At 43.0% G+C, this 20,147-nt stretch overlaps 1 protein-coding gene across 2 annotated transcripts in view; it reads right to left on the bottom strand.

Moving 5' to 3' along the window:
• Positions 1–984: 984 nt before the first annotated feature.
• TBC1D32 (TBC1 domain family member 32) overlaps positions 985–20,147 on the bottom strand; it is a 448,964-nt gene continuing 429,801 nt past the window's right edge. For both annotated transcript variants that reach the window (XM_077487027.1, XM_077487028.1), the window contains exon 34: positions 985–1,457. In XM_077487027.1, the coding sequence (XP_077343153.1) occupies positions 1,344–1,457 (114 nt within the window). In that variant the 3' untranslated portion in view covers positions 985–1,343. The remainder of the gene's footprint in view (positions 1,458–20,147) is intronic.

Here is a 20,147-nt window from a genome sequence, read left to right as displayed (position 1 = left end):
TGGCACCATATGATTTGCAACTTATGATTGGACTCAGAATGAGGACACTTGAAATCACTTCACTTTAATGTCATTTTTTTTAAATTTTCCTGCACTGGATATATTCAGTTTGTTTACGGAAGATCACATATTAAGCATGTAAAAATGATTATGTTAGAATGATTTTATTTCACTAGAGATTTACACAAATAATCGAGTAATATTGTTTATGATCACTAGTGTGCACTTTAAGGGTACAGGAGCAGCAACAATTATTCGGTTTATATAATGATTCACATTGCAGGAACACAATAAGGTGCCTGTGGCCACCTCGTTTTCACATATTTCTAAGTATTAGCACTGCTAGCATGGGATAACACAGCCCTTTCTAATATCATGATGTTGTGTGGAGACCATAGGCATGTGCAAGGATTGTGCCAGGTGTGCTTGGGCAAACCCTAATCCTGGAGTTGACAACCCATTAATTGTGGGCAGGTGATAGGTAAGCTGCGATCCTTATTTGCCGACCCCCAGAACCTGGACAGGCTAGATGGCTGGAGTGAAAATAAAGGGACCGATCTGTATTTTCTTCTGCAGCAGCTGAAAGTAGGCTTCTCCTCCTCTTTCTCTCACCGATATTCAGCTGACATGGGAGGAAAATACAGGGGATTGGTACCAATGTATGCCACCCCTCTTGTCCCAGTTCCTTTTCTTTCTGCTGCCCAGGTCCCCCTGTGTGCTCACCTGCTCCCCCCCCCCCCAATTGTTTTAGGATGACGAGTGGGGAAGAGGCCGATTAATATGTCAAGGCATATGTGTTGGAGCTTTGAGGGGCACACCCTAATACAATAGGCTACGCACACCTATGGTGGAGGCACAAGGAGGCACAAGCAGACTCATACTGTACATGCAATCAGCACATCAACTTAGATACATGAATAATGTGTCATAAGAGCGAACATGCTTTTAAATGTAATAACTTTCATGCAGAAATAAAAAACACAATTGTTTTAATTTATTTTATTTCATATTTATTAAAAAATATTATCAAATCAATACTGTACAAAAATACTTCATACAATAATTTTCTAATATTCCTGCTGTCAACATGGGAGCGGATTACTCAGTTGATCACATACTGTATGTGCCATTTAAGTTTATTGTGTTTTAATCTGGAAGTTGTTTTTTGCAGAGAAGAATTCCTTTTTTTCCCTTCTAGATATAAATAATAAATATGTCACATACTTTTCTTGATTACTTTTAACATAAATGTAGGTATATGCACATTTTCTTTTTTTATGATTTTAGAAAGATGCTTCACACAATCACTGTCTTCCATACATGGTCTTCTTAATCTTCCTGTTTTAATCAAGTGCAAAGTTTCTCATTTCTTTAAGGACCACAGACCTGTACTTCTGTTCCAAGCTTTCCATATATTCCAGATAATCTCCAACTTGAAATCCATGAATGGCTTCTTCCTATTAAGAAAATGTAATATTAAACCATCACTGAAACTATATATCATAATGAATAAGAGTATATTTAAAGACAGAGTAGCAGTGTGCATCTACACTTATACTAAGAGATGACTGATTAATTGACGTAGTTACTGTGTATTAATCTTTATATTAGTAAAAAAAAAAGCTATAATACTAAATGCACATGCTCATTAATTCAAACAATAGCCACTTAAGGATTCACACGTTTAGCAATACTGGTCTCATGTATTAAAGTGTTCAAAATTGGAGCTGTTGATGATTTTAACATTGTTGCTTTTGCCAGATATAACACAAGGATGCGGTTGTAAGGCAAAGCATTTTAATGCAGCCCTCAGCACACAGGCTCTTCTAATGCATCTCAAGTGTGTGCGGTAACAGCAGGTCCGAGGAACGTTCTTACGCAGGCTCTGCATATGCATGAAGCCTTATGATGGTGTGACTGGACATGGCGTTATAATGGTGCTGCTAACACAGGTACTAGAACTGGATGTAATATTTTAACAATTAATGAGTAGCATTATAATAGCTTTGCCTATGGATATATTATTATAATAATTCTACTTAGGGATGTCTTATGATAATGTTGCTGTTGAGGGATGTAGTAATACAATAGAGCCATTGAGGGATGTGATATATTATATCTGCTAATGGATGTCGTATTATTATAAGGGCTTGCTCACACTTGAATACATTTCTAAAGCCCCATACACAATATCAGTTTTTATGCTGAGTCTTTCCTTCAGATTTACCAAAACCATATAATATGAGGTCAAACCTTAGGAGTTTCAATTTGTATGCAATCAGGCAGGCCCTTGCACTACATGGTTTTGGTAAACCTGAAGGAAAAACTCAGCAGAAAATCTGCTGGTGTGTATGGGGCTTTACGCTTAGCATATGCTCCTATAGCATTAGTGGGTGTAATGCCTCTTACACACGACCGTTTTTCCCATTGGAACAAACTCCAAAGGTTTTTCCAATGGAGTTCCACTGAAACTGTCGTACCTACACACAATCACACCAATGTCCGATCATTAAGAACGCGGTGACATACAATGCGTATGACAGGACTAGAAAAAGGAAGTTCTATAGCCAGTAGTTAATAGCCTCCGTTTCGTACTTACTTCAGAGCATGCGTCGTTTTTGGTCCGTTGGACCAGCATACAGATGAACGGTTTTGGCGATAGGAATTGGTTCCTTCAGAAATATTTAAAACAACATGTTCTATTTCTAGGTCTGTTAAAATTTTCATAAACAAAAGTCCAATGAGGCATACACACGATCTGAATATACGATGAAAAGATTCCGTCTGACTTTTTCTGACAGACATTCTGCTCGTGTGTACGTGGCATTAGACTCACTTTAACCACTTGCCGACTGCCGCACGACGATATACGTCGACAGAATGGCACGGGCAGGCATATGGGCGTACCTATACGTCCCTGCCTTCACGCGGGTGGGGGGCCCGATCGGGCCCCCCCCCCGGTGGCAGCGGCGGTCGGTATCCGTTCAGGAGCGATCCGGGATGAGGGGGCGGCCATTCATTCATGGCCACCCCCTCGCGATCGCTCCTGACGAATGGAAGTGAAGCATTGCATCACTTCCTCTCCTGTAATGTAAACACAGGCAGAGGAAGTGATGTAATCTCTCCTCCGTGTCGGTATTTTTCGTTCCGGCACCGAGGAGAGAGGATCGGTGAGTTGCATCAACACAACACTACACAGTAGAACATGCCAGGCACACTCACACCCCCCCTTCACCCCCCGATCACCCCCCCAATTACCCATGCCCCCCCCAGTCACAGTGACACCAATTGCATTTTTTATTTTTATTTTTATTTTTTTTATTTTTTTGCATTGGTGTCATTTGTGACTGTAATAACTGTTAGGGCAGTTAGGGTTAGCCCCCTTTATTTCTAAGGTACCCCCGTAACCCCCCCAATAAAGGTTTAACCCCGTGATCACCCCCCTTCACCAGTGTCACTAAATCTGGGTTCACATTGCAGCGGTTTATGAGAACGGATGTGATTCGCACCGCACTGCAGTGCAAATCACATCCGATCTCTGTGCGATTCGAGTTCAGCCATACAGATAGTATGGCTGAATTTGCGCCGCACCCGCCGCAAATTCGCACGGGACCCTTTTTTTGGTCCGCAGCAGAATCGGATCGCATGGGTGTTCACACCATGCGATCCGAGTTTGCAGATCGCACTGCGATATGCGAACTGATCTGGGGGTGTCATTAACATTTCACTGACACTCCCAGCAGTTCACATAGGGCAGTGTGAACTGCCGCCGGGAGGCGTGCGATGCAGGAACCCGCCGCGGATTCGTGGCGTTCCCGCATCGCTCCAGTGTGAACCCAGCCTAATAAGCGATCGTTTTTCTGATCGCTGTATTAGTGTCACAGGTGACGCTAGTTAGGCAGGTAGGTATTTAGGTTCGCCGCAGCTTTTTATAGCGCCAGGGACCCCCATATACTACCGCATAAAGCCCCCTGATTGCCCCCTAGTTAACCCTTTCACCAGTGATCACCATATAACTGTTACAGGTGACGCTGGTTGGTTAGTTATTTTTTTATAGTTTCAGGGCACCCGCCATTTATTACCTAGTCTCACTAGTGTACCCCTAAATTTAGGGGTGTCTACTTTCCAAAATGGGGTCATTTGGGGGGGGGGGGGTTTGTGTCATCTTGGCATTTTATGGCCTTCAAAACTGTAATAGGTAGTGAGGAGTGAAGTCAAAAATTTACGCCCTTAGAAAGCCTGAAGACGGTGCTTGGGTTTCAGGGCCCCGTACGCGGCTAGGCTCCCAAAATGTCCCACATATGTGGTATCCCCGTACTCAGGAGAAGCAGCAGAACTTATTTTGGGGTGTCATTTCACATATGCCCATAGCATGTGTGAGCAATATATCATTTAGTGACAACTTTGTGAAAAAAAAATAAAAATAAATAAAAGTTTGTAATTTTCCCGCAACTTGTGCCAAATATAAAATATTCCATGGACTCAACATGCCTCTCAGCAAATAGCTTGGGGTGTCTACTTTCTAAAATGGGGTCATTTGTGGGGGTTTTGTGCCATATTGGCATTTTATGGCCTTCAAAACTGTGATAGGTAGTGAGGAGTGAAATTACAAATGTATGCCCTTAGAAATCCTGAAGGCGGTGCTTGGCTTTCGGGGCCCCGTGCGCGGCTAGGCTTCCAAAAAGTCGACCACATGTGGTATCCCCAAACTCAGGAGAAGCAGCAGAATGTATTTTGGGGTACAATTCCACATATAACCATGGCATGTGTGAGCAATATATCATTTAGTGACAACTTTGTGTAAAAAAAATAAAAAAATTTTTTTTTTGTCATTATTCAATCGCTTCAGGCAAAAAAATAAAATATTCAATGGGCTCAACATGCCTCTTATCAATTTCCTTAGGGTGTCTACTTTCCAAAATAGGGTCATTTGGGGGGGTTTTGTACTGCCCTGCCATTTTAGCACCTCAAGAAATGAGATAGGCAGTCATAAACTAAAAGCTGCGTAAATTCCAGAAAACGTACCTTAGTCTGTAGATGTGACAACTTTTGCGCAAACCAATAAATATACAGTTATTGACTTTTTTTTTTACCAAAGACATGTGGCTGAATACATTTTGGCCTAAACGTATGACTAAAATTGAGTTTATTGGATTTTTCCAATAACAAAAAGTAGAAAATATCATTTTTTTTCAAAATTTGCGGTCTTTTTACGTTTATATCGCAAAAAATAAAAATCGCAGAGTCAGTCAAATACCTTTAAAAGAAAGCTCTATTTGTAGGAAAAAAAGGAGGCAAATTTTGTTTGGGTACAACATTGCATGACCGCGCAATTACCAGTTAAAGCAGCGCAGTGCCAAATTGTAAAAAGACCTCTGGTCATTGACCAGCAAAATGGTCCGGTCTGAAAGTGGTTAAAGAGCTTCTGTATGGGCATTAGACTTAGAGTTTATAATGCTCCCTAAATGCCCTATGGGCAGTTTTCAAGTGTTTGATGAGCGTTAAGGCGTGTTAAAACTGCTCCGCAAACAGCTATTCCATTACATTTAATAAGCTAATCTTAACGCCCTGCAACCACACAGCAACTGCCTATCAGAGTGTTTGTGAAGCTTTACCATAGACTTGAATGGGAGGCATTGAAAGGCTTCAAATGCCTCCTGACTCGACATGAGGCTTCAATTTTGAAGTGACATGACACTAAGGCCGCGTACACACGGGCGGATTGTCTGGCCAACTAAGTTCGTCAGACAATCCGACAGACAGTCCGTTCAAAATTTGCATGAACGGACTTGACCACACACGATGAGCAGACAGTCCGCTGAAAGCGTGCGCGATGACGTGTACAGCACGTACGACGGGACTAGAAAAACGACTAGTATACACTGCAATGCAACCTTCGGCCGTGTAAATCCTTTCTGAGCATGCGCCATACTTAGTTCGTCCAACTTGCCTACACGCGAGCGGACTGTCCGCTGAAACCAAGTTTGGACGGACAAAACCAAGTTTGAACGGACAAAATTTCGGAAATTCCGTAAGACTTTGTTCGTCAGACAGTCCGCGGAAAAAGTCCGCTGAAGCCCACACACGAGCGGATTGTCCGCTGAAACACGGTTCAGCGGACTAAGTTGGACAGACAATCCGCCCGTGTGTACGCGGCCTAACGCTTCATCTTTTCATAGTGTGAACAGCACATAGTGCTGTCCATGGTATCATTTGCACAGGCGTTTGTGGGATGCTTTTACCGCCTCTCAAAGGCCTGCTTTTAATGCCAGTGTGAACTTAGCCTAATTGTGCTGCAGTATATTATATTATAATGGTTTTGCTGAGAAAAGTAATAATATAATGCAGTATATAATAATATAATGGTGTGCACTGTATATATTACTAGTAATGGTACCCCTGCAGAAAATAATATTATAATGTTTCAGCTGTGTCATATAATATTATAATTTTTTTTTCTAACTAAAGTACAATTCTACTGCATTACACCTGTATTGTATAATATAATGTTTATAATGTCTCTGCTGAGGGTAATAAAGTAGAACTATAGGCAAAACTAAATTTTTCATATTGGATAGAGCAAGTGAGGGTTATTGCCATCGGTGTCCCATCGGTGTCCCATTACGGAGATTTTCTTTCACTACCTGTCCTATAGTCAAACAGGAAGTGAGCAGAAATCCCTACAAATAAAAAGAATTTCTTGGGTATTAGTCCGCCTGCTTGATAAATAATGCAGGGGACACTAAGAGGCTGCATTTAAATAATCTGCAATCACAATTAAACATTGCTTATTGTATTTAGTGTTTTTTTCTGTGGCAAGTAAGGGGGCACCTGGGTTTTGTATGTGGCAGAGTTTAGGTAACCTATAAAAAGCAACAGTTTTTTGTACCGTGTTCTTTCCTCTCTGTGGCAGGAATCTAGGGCACTCTGGTAAACTATGCAAACCTGTCAAGTACAAACTCTATGCAGATGGCATCTTTCATAAGTTTAAATTTTCTTTCTGTTCTTTGAAAACATCTTTAACTGCCATATCTGCATTCACAGATTTAAATCCTAGCTCCTCTGTTTGACAACTGCTACTTTGCAGTTCATAACTGGGCGGAATAACTGAGAAAAAAAACAGCTCCCATGCCATAATTGGAGCCTTCTTGGCTTGGATCCTGCATAAGCTCAACATGTAGTGCAAAGTTGAGCATGATGTTTCAGGGTAATGCTGGAAATGGAAAAGGCACATTTTAGTGTATTTTGAGTGAACATATACTTTAGTTATTATTGCAGTTATTTTTATATAACATTTTTCTATCATTTTAAAATGATGATATTCTCACTCTTCTATTTTTATGGTTATTGTATTATAGGTATCTGTAGATTAGCCACCAGAGGGAGCTATATGTGGCTTACTGGGCTCTCCCTGTCTGTGCTTAAAATGTAAGCCAGGGTATAAAAGAAAAAAAAAATCAGTACTTCTTTGCATTTTTTTCTAAAAAAATTTTAATGCTTTATCCCCTTAACCATTTTTCTACCAGGGACTTTTTCAAATATTTTGCACATGTCAAAACTGACCCTGCAAAGATTTTATCTATATACAGTATCTCACAAAAGTGAGCACACCCCTCACATTTTTTATAAATATTGTATTATATCTTATCATGTGACAACACTGAAGAAATAACACTTTGCTACAATGTAAAGCAGTGAGTGAACAGCTTGTATAACAGTGCAAATTTGCAGTCCCCTCAAAATAACTCAACACACAGCCATTAATGTCTAAACCACTGGCACCAATTAGTAATCTTCCCTCCCCGGTGTCACGTGACTCAGTGTTACAAGGTCTCAGATGTAAATGGAGAGCAGGTGTGTTAAATTTAGTGTTATCGCTCTCACTCTCTCATACTGGTCACTGGAAGTTCAACAGGGCACCACGTGACAAAGAACTCTGAAAGGATCTGAAAAAAATAATTGTTGCTCTACATAAAAAACACATAGGTTATAAGAAGATTGGCAAGCCCCTGAAACTGAGCTGCAGCACAGTGGCCAAGACCATAAAGCGGTTTAACAGGACTGTTTCCACTCAGAACAGGCCTCGCTATGGTCAACTGAAGAAGTTAAGTTATGTGCACGTGCTCAACGTCATATCCCGAGGTTGTCTTTATGAAATAGATGTATGAGTGCTGCCAGCATTGCTACAGAGGTTGAAGGGGTGGGGGGTCAGCCTGTTAGTGCTCGGACCATACGCATTTGGTCTGCAATGCTGTCGTCCCAGAAGGACGCCTCTTTTAAGATGATGCACAAGAAAGCACGCAAACAGTTTGCTGAAGACAAGCAGACTAAGGACATAGATTACTGGAACCATATGCTATGGTCTGATGAGACCAAGATAAACTTATTTGGTTCAGACGGTGTCAAGCATGTATGGCAGAACCAAGTGAGGAGTACAAAGACAAGTGTGTCTTGCCTACAGTCAAGCATAGTAGTGTGTCATGGTCTGGGGCTGCATGAGTGCTTCCAGAATTGGGGAGCTACAGTTCATTGAGGGAACATGAATGCCAACATGTACTGACATACTGAAGCAGAGCATGATCCCCTCCCTTCGGAGACTGGGACGCAGGGCGGTATTCCAACATAATAACAGCCCCAAACACACCTCCAAGATGACCAGTGCCTTGCTAAAGAAGCTGAGGGTAAAGGTGATGGACTGCTTAAGCATGTCTCCAGACCTAAACCCTATTGAGCATCTGTGGGCCATCCTCAAACAAGGTGAAGAAGTGCAAGGTCTCTAACATCCACCAGTTCTGTGATGTTATCATGGTGGAGTGCAAGAGGACACCAGTGGCAACCTGTGAAGCTCTTGTGAACTCCATGCCCAAGAGTGTTATGGCAGTGCTGGAAAGTAATGGTGGGCACCCAAAATATTAACACTTTGGGACCAATTTGGACATTTTCACTTAGGGGTGTACTCACTTTTGTTACCGGCGGTTTAGACATTAATGACTGTGTGTGGAGTTATTTTGAGGGGCCAGCAAATTTACACTGTTGTACAAGATGTAGACTCACTACTTTACATTTTATATATATATATATATATATATATATATATATATATATATATATATATATATATATATACCGTATATACTCGAGTATAAGCCGAGATTTTCAGCCTCTTTTTTGAGGCTGAAAGTGCCCCCTCGGCTTATACTCGAGTCACCGCTGTCTGACTGCTCGATCAGCGTATCGAGCAGACAGACGGCGGACATTAAAATTCAAAAGCCGCGCCTCCTTCTCCGCCTCCGCCTGTGATAGGCGGAACACTGAATTTTCCAGCAGTCAGTGTTCCGCCTATCACGGACATCCGCTCATTCTCATACTACGGACGACGATGAGAGGATGTCCGTGATAGGCGGAACACAGGCTGCTGGGAAATTGAGTGTTCCGCCTATCACAGGTGGAGGCGGAGGCGCGGCTTTTGAATTGTAGAATGGCCGCCGAGAAGAGCGGCGATCCCTCGGCACGACACAGGACGGAGGAGGCACGGGACGGAGGAGGCACGGGACGGAGGAGGCACGGGATGGAGGAGGCACGGGACGGACGAGGCACGGGACGGAGGACGGGACGGAGGAGGCTCGGGACGGAGGCTCGGGACACAGGTAGGCTGGACACACACACAAGGCTGCACGGACACACACACAGGGGGATGGACACACACACACACACACACAGGGATGGATGGATGGATGGATACACACACACACACACACACACACACACACACAGGGATGGATGGATGGATGGACACACACACAGGGATGGATGGACGGACACACACACAGGGATGGATGGATGGATGGACACACACACAGGGATGGATGGACGGACACACACGGATGGACAGCCATGTCTCACCCTCGGCTTATACACGAGTCAATAAGTTTTCCAGTTTTTTGGGGGTAAATTGGGGGCCTCGGCTTATATTCGGGTCGGCCTATACTCGAGTATATACGGTATATATATATATATATATATATATATATATATATATACACACACACAGTATCTCACAAAAGTGAGTACACCCCTCACATTTTAGTATATATTTTCATCTGACAACACTGAAGAAATAAGAAATTACACTTTGCTACAATGTAAATTGGTGATTGTACAGCTTGTATAACGTGCCTTGGTCGAGTGCTGCCAGCACTGGGGAACTACAGTTTATTGAGGGAACCAAGAATACCAACATGTACTGTGACATACTGAAGCAGACCATGACCCTCTCTTTTGGCTGCATGGAAGTATTCCAGCATGATAATGACCCCAAACACACCTCCAAACCGACCACTGCCTTGCTAAAGAAGCTAAGGGTAAAGGTAATGGACTGGAAAAGCATGTCTCCAGACCTAAACCTTATTGAACATCTGTGGGGCATCCTCAAATGAAAGGTGGAGGAGCACAAGGTCTCTAACATCCACCAGCTCCGTGATGTCATCATGGAGGAGTGGAAGAGAACTCCAGTGGCAACCTGTGAAGCTTTAGTCAACTCCATGCCAAAGAGGGTTAAGGCAGTGTTGTAAAATAATGGGGGCCACACAAAATATTGACACTTTGGGCCCAATTTGGCCATTTTCACTTAGGGGTGTACTCACTTTTGTTGCCAGCAGTTTAGACATTAATGGCTCTTTTAGTTATTTTGAGGGGATAGCAAATTTACACTGTTATACGAGCTGTACACTCACTACTTTACATTGTAGCAAAGTGTAATTTCTTCAGTGTTGTCACATGAAAAGATAGCATAAAATATTTGCAAAAAATTAGAGGGGTATACCTCTCTTTTGGCAGTTGCAAAATGGTGGTAGTTAAATTTTTTTATGTTGCATGACATTTGCACAACTGTTTATCAAGCATATATCTTTAAAAAAAATTAACTTCAGAATAAACAAACACAATTTAATGCCAGGTCAAAATTATACAATGTATTTAAAATATAGGGTTGCCTTGAGTAAACAGATACCAAGCATACCAAATCTTAAATGTGCATGAGACTGTGAGGTCATAAAAAATGATGGTACCCAAAATCGTCCATGGGTGAGCTGTTACAGGTTATTTGTTTGGTATTAACCATGAATGTTGGCTCTAGAATTACTGTTCACACTCTGAACGTTCACAGTGATACCTTGCTCGTGTAGCACAATTTAGATCTACATATGTGTGTGCCCTATGGGCACATTTGCATTTGGGTGTGTATGAGGGTGATAGGGTTATTTTTATTTTTTGTTTTATTACTTTATTTTATTTTATTTTTTATTTTAGTAGCCATGGATTGAGCTTTGAAGTCAGGAGTGCCAAAATCCTCATCAGTTCTGAGTTCTTTAGTTAGAGGAGATCAACCAGTGCACTTACCATGAGTGCCTTCCCCACTCAAACATTTTACTGTAGGCATTGCCAGAAAGGAGGGGGGTGTAACATTCAGAAATATTCCTTTAACAGTGAACAGTGGGCTCTAGAACCGTCAGGACCACTTTACTTGAAAGCTAATCACTGGCAAAGAAAAATCAATCAGGATGTTTATAAACGTACCTTGGTAGACTATAGCCTACACATGTAATAAGCAAATTTTGCTTTCATAATATATAATAAGAATCAATACATAGAAATAAGGTTATCACAACATCGCCAGACATTGATAACATTCCTTACATAAGTCCTATCCCTTTTAAATACTATATATATTAAAAAACTGTAAAATTGTACATTTTCTTTGAAGTATGTTCAGTCAACATCATATTTTTATAATTGATAGTGCCATAATTGATAATCACCCATATGTAAAAAAGAACTAGAACATCTAGTTTGAAGGCGTAAAAAATATTAAAATGAGAGCATTAGGGGAAAAAGTTCCCAGTAGTTGTGTTCTTTTTATGCCTCTAGAAAGAGATGTAAGAAGGTATTTGCCTGAAAACATCTCATGGATTGAAATAGGATTGATTTTGCACAGAACACACGGCTTTTGGCTTTACATCAAAGACTTCTACCTCCCTACCTCGGAATCCATGGATTGGCTGTAAGTACAAGTTCAAAACCCAGCTTTAACAGATATTCAGGCAAATCTATGAAATTATGTACATCTTAAACTGATGTCTAAAAAATAACAAGTTCAACTTTTCGGAAAAGAATGAACATAATCACCTTCCCAGTGTATTTTTTTTTACATAAAACTTTACCAAAGTCTTTCGGTAAATCATATGCAGAATTATATAATATTTTAACATAATGCATAATACCTAAACTGATTTTATTGAAAATGAAACACTGAATATGATTTAAAATGTTTCCAAACTAAAGAAGCATTAAAGTTTATGTATAGCAAACACTTTGTTTTGGATAGAGTAGGGAAGGGTGAAAAATCAGGATATTTCCCTTCACTTCCTGATCTGGAAACTCAACAGCAGTCCTATGTGTTTAATTAGGGTATGCATAACTGTATTGGAAAAAAAAACATGCAGAACACCTTTCTTCGACTTTATTTCAGGATGAAGCAACGGCAGCATGTCAAAACAATTCAACCTTGGCCTACTATTGCCCTAGAAAATAATCAACCATTTGTTTCTGCTTATATTCAAGTGCATTGTTAGATCTAAGCTCCTAAGGGCTATGCCCCAGGTCAATGACTCCCAGCATGCAGTCAAATTGATCTGTTGTCCCGACAGTGCCTGCCATAGATCAGCACCCATATCACCTAGCAGAACCAGTGGTACAGGACCAGCAGACAATGTCCTGTTGCTACTCAGGTAAGTAACCACTGATACTAATGATTCCTCTAGTTCCCTGCAAATGGCTGCCAATGTATTGGTGGGGCATTCTTCCTTCCACTGACCAAAAAAAGAGGGGCTACATTGAACATCAGTGTTAAAAGGAAAGGTTTTCACTGACCACCATAAAAGGGGATACTTCAACACTTTCTGCAAAATATACAGGAGACCACCAATGTAAAGGGAGTATTTTCACTGAACATCAATGTAACAGGCAATTCCACACTAATCATCAATTAAAGAGAGTTACACTGAGCAATAATTTAATAGGGGTATTTTGTGTGAGGGTGAAAAGACTGGATAATCTCTTCAAGCATATGGGTGCTTTAAAAACGATCTATGGTGGTATATTTTTTTTTTATAGAGCCCTTATTTATAGGTTATGGGCGTACATATAAAAACAGACATTATGTAACAGGCACACAGTATATAAAACGATAGCAGTACATATAGCTTAATCATTATACTAATCCAGGAGACCAGAGAGTTCATTACCAATGACAGTCTGAGGAGTGTGGATATAGTCTATGAGGTTTAGCTGGAGTCAAGTACCATCTTGTCAGAACCTTGTAATTCAATTCCTGGTGTTTGGATCATATAGAAACTTAATGAGAGAATGATAAGATTCTGTCAAGCTGCTTCTGAGTAAAAGTTAGCTGAAGGTCATGTTCCTATTTGGTAATGAAGGGAGGTTTAAAGTCCCTGAGAGGGGCATTGACCAGATTATACATAAGAGAGACTGGGTGTCTTAGTGGGGCGGTGGCTACGCATGCCCTTGCAAAGGGATTAAGGCCTCTCTTGAACGCTAGTGTGGGTTAAAGAGTGGTGAGAAAGTGAGAAGTTGGGCCTTGCATCAGAAGTCCAAGGATTGAAGCTGTGGGTAAGGATCCATCATGTGGGTTAAGGGCTGAGGCCGCGTACACACGGGCGGACTGTTCGCCCAACTTTGTCCGCTGAACAGTGTTTGGGCGGACAGTCCGCTCGTGTGTGGGCTTTCAGCGGACAGTTTCAGCGGACAGTTGGACGGACAAGGTTTTTCGGAATTTCCGAAAAACTGTCCGCTGAAACCTTGTTTCAGCGAACAGTCCGCTCATGTGTAGGCTTGTTCGTCAAACAAAGTTGCGCGCATGCTCAGAAAGGATTTTCACGCCGAAAGCTATAATGCAGTGTATAGGACGTCGTATTTTTCGTCCCGTCGTACGTGCCGTTCACGTCATCGCGCACGGTTTCAGCAAACTGTTCGTTCGTCGTGTGTGGCCATGTCCGTCCATGCTAATTTTGAGCAGACTGTTTGCTGAAACTGTTGGACGGACAAAGTTGGGCGAACAGTCCGCCCGTGTGTACGCGGCCTGAGAGTTTTTACCAGAATGATCTGTTGGGCTTGGAATATGCTGGCAGAGGCTAGCTCTTTGAAACATGAGTCTTGAATTACCAGTCTGAAATAAGGAATTACAAGAATAAGAAACGGGGGATAGACCTTCAGATATTCCCACTGTATGCGTCCCGTGCCCTGAATGGAGATTAGAGGCAGGGCGCATAGAGATTATGGGGGCCCCTGCGTCCCTTATAGACTTGCTGTCACTGTTCAGTGCTGTGACTAATATGTGCAGAAAAATGATTTAGCAAGTACAGGTGAATGTATCCAGAGACACAATAAATATATACAGTATCTCCCAAAGGTGATTACATCCCTCACATTTTTGTAAATATTTTAGTATATCTTTTCATGTAACAACACTGAGGGTCCGTTCACACAGGAGCAACACGACTTTCAACACGACTTTTGGAGGCAACTTGGACATGACCTGAACACGACTTGGGGAGACTTACAACGCGACTTTAAGTCGCCCCAGGCCAGGCGACTTTTGCCGCGGCCAATCAGATGAGCTCTCAAGGGGAAACTCCACGCCAAATTTATGAAAAAAAAATTGGCATGGGTTCCCCCTCCAAGAGCATACCAGGCCCTTAGGTCTGGTATGGATTTTAAAGGGAACCCCCTACGCCAAAAAATGGCGTGGGGGCCCCCCCGATTCATACCAGACCCTTATCCGAAAGGGGACGAGCACCCCCCCTCCTGAGCCGTACCAGGCCACGCACTGTCAACATGGGGGGTGCCTTGGGGAAGGGGGGGCCGCGCAGCCCCCCACCCCAAAGCACCTTGTCCCCATGTTGATGAGGACAAGGGCCTCTTTCCGACAACCCTGGCTGTTGGTTGTCGAGATCTGCGGGCAGGGGGCTTATCGGAATCCGGGAGCCCCCTTTAATAAGGGGCCCCCGGATCCCAGCCCCCCATCCTATGTGAATGAGTATGGGGTACAACGTACCCCTATCCCTTCACCTGTGAAAAAAAGTACAAAAAAAACACAACACAGGATTAAAATTGTTTATTGCAGAGCTCCGGGGGTCTTCCGTCTTTGGGGGTCTTCTCGCTGGACTCCTCCGCTATCTTCTGCTAGCTCTTTTACTAGCGGAGGAGCCTGGCATTCTTCTTCGCCGCTGCTCTCTTTTTCCGACTTCGAGGGTCTTGTCCCCCTCTTCGGTTCTTCTTGCCGGGCCACCGCGCCTTCTTCTAGCTCTTTTACAAGCGGTCTTCTGCCATCTCCATCACCGCCGTCTTCTGTTCTTCTCTTCTGGAGATGTTGCCTCGCCGCTGTCTCCGCTCACTATGGAGGGGGGGCTCAGGAGGGGGGGGGGGCGCTCGCTCGTCCCCACCCCCTTTCCTGGCCGGCCGGGTAGCATGCTCAGATAAGGGTCTGGTATGGATCGGGGGGGACCCCCACGCCGTTTTTTCGGCATAGGGGGGTTCCCCTTAAAATCCATACCAGACCTAAGGGTCTGGTATGCTCTCGGAGGGGGAACCCACGCCAAATTTATGAAAAAGTTCCCTCTTGAGAGCTGATAATTCTGTCAGAGCCGCCTCCGTATAGACGGAGATCTGACTTGGAGGCGACCTCCATTGAAATCAATGGGTACCGGTCGCCTACAAGTCGGATTGAAGTAGTACAGGAACCTTTTCTGAAGTCGGAGCGACTTCAGTAGTGTGCATTAAAGAGGAAGTAAACCCCTTCAAACCACTTTGACCTACAGGTAAGCCTAGATTAAGGCTTACCTGTAGGTCCAAGCAATATCTCCTAAACCTATATGGTTTAGGAGATATTTGCCCGAAAATGGGCACCGCTGTCTACGGCGCATGCGCCGTAGACAGCAGCGCGCAGGCGCACTAAATGCGGCAAGTCCAAGAATGGATTTGCCTAATTTGTCGACTCCTGTGCGCATGCGCGGGAGTGACGTCATCGCGGCTTCGCCGAATGGCAGCGGCGGAGCTGCGAGACGCGACTCCCGTGCGCATGCGGCGGACTACAGGGATCAGCGGCGACTTCGCTGGCTCCTGTGTCAGGTAAGTGACACATAATGAGCTACTATGCGATGCATAGTAGTCCATTATGCTTTACCTTTGCAGGGAAAAAAAGAGGAAGTAAACCCATCAGGGTTTACTTCCTCTTTAAGACGGCTCTCATTCACTTACATCGATTTTTAAATGTTGTCCGACCTGAGGCGACTAGAGGCGACCTGAAGTCGGATCTGAGTTGCCCCTGTGTGAACGGACCCTGAGAGTCCATTCACACAGGGGCAACATGACTTCCAGCGAGACTTTGGGAGGCAACTTGGACATGACTTGAGTATGAATCACAGCACGACTTGAGGCAACTTACAAGGCAACTTGAAGTTGTTTCCAGTACAGGGGACTTTGCCAGTGGGCAATCGCATAATAATCAGCTCTGTGGGAGGGAGGGGTTTGCCTAGAAAACTATTTTTACTTCCTGGAAAGCTGCTTCAGTTAAGACAGGGGATCAGACTTGGAGGTGACTTCCATTGAAATCAATGGGTACAAGTTGCCTAGAAGTCGGATAGAAGTAGTACAGGAACCTTTTCTGAAGTCGGAGCGACTCCAGTAGTGTATATTAAGACGGCTCTCATTCATTTACATTGATTTTATCATGTTGCGTGACTTGAGGCACCTTGGGACGACTTCAAGTCAGATCCAAAGTTGCCCCTGTGTGAATGGACTTGTAACAGTGTAAATTTGCTGTCCCCTCAAAATAGCTCAACACACGGCCATTAATGTCCAACCCTGGCAACAAAAGTGAGTACAACCATAAATGAAAATGCCCAAATTGGGTCCAAAGTGTCAATATTTTGTGGGGGCACCATTATTTTCCAGCACTGTCTTAACCCTCTCAGGCATGGAATTCACCAGAGCTTCACAGGTTGCCACTGGAGTCCTCTTCCACTCCTCCATGACAACATCACAGAGCTGGTGGATGTTAGAGACCTTGCGCTCCTCCACCTTCCATTTGAGGATGCCCCACAGATGCTCAATAGGGTTTAGGTCTGGAGACATGCTTGGCCAGTCCATCACCTTTACCCTCAGCTTCTTTAGCAAGGCAGTGGTCTTCTTGGAGGTGTGTTTGGGGTTGTTATGTTGGAATACTTCCCTGCAGCCCAATCTCTGAAGGGAGGGGATCATGTTCTGCTTCAGTATGTCACAGTACATGTTGGAATTCATGGTTCCTTCAATGAACTGTAGCTCCCCAGTGCCGGCAGCACTCATGCAGGCCCAGATAATGACACTCCCACCATCATGCTTGACTGTAGACAAGAAACACTTGTCTTTGTACTCCTCACCTGGTTGCTGTCACACATGCTTGACACCATCTGAACCAAATATGTTTTATCTTGGTCTCATCAGACCACAGGACATGGTTCCAGTAATCCATGTCCTTAGTCTGCTTGTCTTTGGTGAACTGTTTGCAGGCTTTCTTGTGCATCATCTTTAGTAGAGGCTTCCTTCTGGGATGACAGCCATGTAGACAAATTTGATGCAGTGTGCGGTGTATTGTTTGAGCACTTACAGGCTAATCCCCCACCTTTTCAACCTCTGCAGCAATTATGGCAGCACTCATGCATCTATTTCCCAGGAAGACAACCTCTGGATATGACACTGAGCACGTGCACTCAACTTCTTTGGTTGACCATGGCAAGGCCTGTTCTGACTGGAATCTGCCCTGTTAAACTGCTGTATGGTCTTGGCCTCCATGTTGCAGATCAGTTTCAGGGTCTTGGCAATCTTTTTATAGCCTAGGCCATCTTTATGTAGAGCAACAATTATTTTTTTCAGATCCTCAGATAGTTCTTTGCCATGAGGTTCAAGTTGAACTTCCAGTGATCAGTATGAGAAAGTGAGAGTGATAACACCAAATTTAACACACCTGCTCCTCATTCACACCTGAGACCTTGTAACACTAACAAGTCACATGGCACCAGGGAGGGAAAATGGCTAACTGGACCCAATTTGGGCATTTTTACTTAGGGGTGTACTCACTTTTGTTGCCAGCGGTTTAGAAATTAACCACTTCAAAACCGCAGTACGTCTATTGACGGCCTGGGGTTTCGGTGGTTATATCTAAATGATGCCTGAGTCCACAGACATCATTTAGATATTGCCGTTTTCAGCCGGCGATTCCCTACACCATAAGAACGATCATAGCGGCTGTTCCGCCGCTTGATCGTTCTTACGGGCGGCGGGAGGAGACGCCCCCCCCCCTCCCGCCGCCCTCCGGTGCTTCTACCGACTCACCGTTTCCATCGGTGAGTCGGTCACAGGATCCGCCGGCCCCAGGATGTGATCATAGAGATTTCCGGTGGACTAGATTGTCCCCGGAGTCTCTATGATCGTTCGGAGGCCGGGCGCGATGTTATGACGTCACGCCCGGCCTCGTTATTCAAATTAACGGCGCCAATCTGGCTAGGAAGCCAGGATCGTTTTTTTGTTTTTTTTTGTATTTATTCTGCCCAGCCTAGAGGTGAGATATGGGGTCTTATTGACCCCGTATTTCACTGTAAATAGGTCCGATCGTGCCATATTCCTATTACAAGGGATGTTTACATTCCTTGTAATAGGAATAAAAGTCATCAATTTTTTTTTTTTTTTTTTTTTTAAGTGTAAAACTAAAAAAATAAAAATAAAATTAACAATAAAAAAGAAAAAAAATTTTTTTTAAGCGCCCCTGTCCCCGTGAGCTCGCACACAGAAGCGAACGCATACGTAAGTCCCGCCCACATATGAAAACGGTGTTCAAACCACACATGTGAGGTATCGCCGCGAACGTTGGAGCGAGAGCAATAATTCTAGCCCTAGACCTCCTCTGTAACCCAAAACATGTAACCAGTAAAAAATTTTAAAGCGTCGCCTATGGGGATTTTTAAATACCAAAGTTTGGCGCCATTCCACGAGCGCGTGCAATTTTGAAGCGTGACATGTTGGGTATCTATTTACTCGGCGTATCCTCCTCTTTCACATTATGCAAAAAAATTGGGCTAACTTTACTGATTTGTTTTTTTTTTAGCATGAAACTGTTTTTTTTTCTGAAAAAAACGCGTTCGAAAAATTGCTGCGCAAATACCGTGCGAGATAAAAAGTTGCAATGACCGCCATTGTATTCTCTAGGGTCTTTGCTAAAAAAAACATATATAATTTTTGGGGGTTCTATGTAATTTTCTAGCAAAAAAATTAGGAATTTTACATGTAGGAGAGAAATGTCAGAATTGGCCTGGGCAGGAAGTGGTTAATGGCTGTGTGTTGAGTTCTTTTGAGGGGACAGAAAATTTGCACTGTTATACAAGCTGTTCACTCACTACTTTACATTGTAGCAAAGTGTTATTTCTTCAGTGTTGTTACATGAAAAGACACAATATTTACAAAAATGTGAGGGTGTACTAACTTTTGTGAGATACTGTGTGTATGTGTGTATGTGTATATATATATATATATATATATATATATATATATATATATATATTGTAAAGTAGTGAGTGTACATCTTGTACAACAGTGTAAATTTGCTGTCCCCTCAAATATATGTTATATATATATATTTTTTATATTATATGTATATATATATATATATATATATATATATATATATATATATATTGTAATGTTGGGGTGATTAAGCACAATTGGTAGATGCACGTTTTAGTCTACATCAGGCAGGCGTTTTATGGTTAAGGGCCTGGTAGCCCACGTTTATTATAAGAAAACAAAAATATTTAGTTCATCCAGTAATCCCACGCAGGGGTTTAAATTCATTCAGCACACAAATGAACATACCAAGCCACCTGGCTCTCAATTGTCAACAGTTCCTCTGCTTGCTCCCAACAGATTTGTCAACTCTTTCCAGCCCCCTGGACTCACCGACTTCCTTAGTCTTCCTGACTCTCAAGGTTGTCAGCCTTTCCCAGTCCCTTACACGGACTACAGTCTCCCACAGGGCAAACCAC

The sequence above is a fragment of the Lithobates pipiens genome, unplaced genomic scaffold (assembly GCF_037356315.1).
Source record: "Lithobates pipiens isolate NorthernLeopardFrog02 unplaced genomic scaffold, aLitPip1_a1.2 Scaffold_18, whole genome shotgun sequence".
In the NCBI taxonomy this organism is placed as follows: Eukaryota; Metazoa; Chordata; class Amphibia; order Anura; family Ranidae; genus Lithobates; species Lithobates pipiens.
This window is presented reverse-complemented; position numbering and strand designations above follow the sequence as displayed.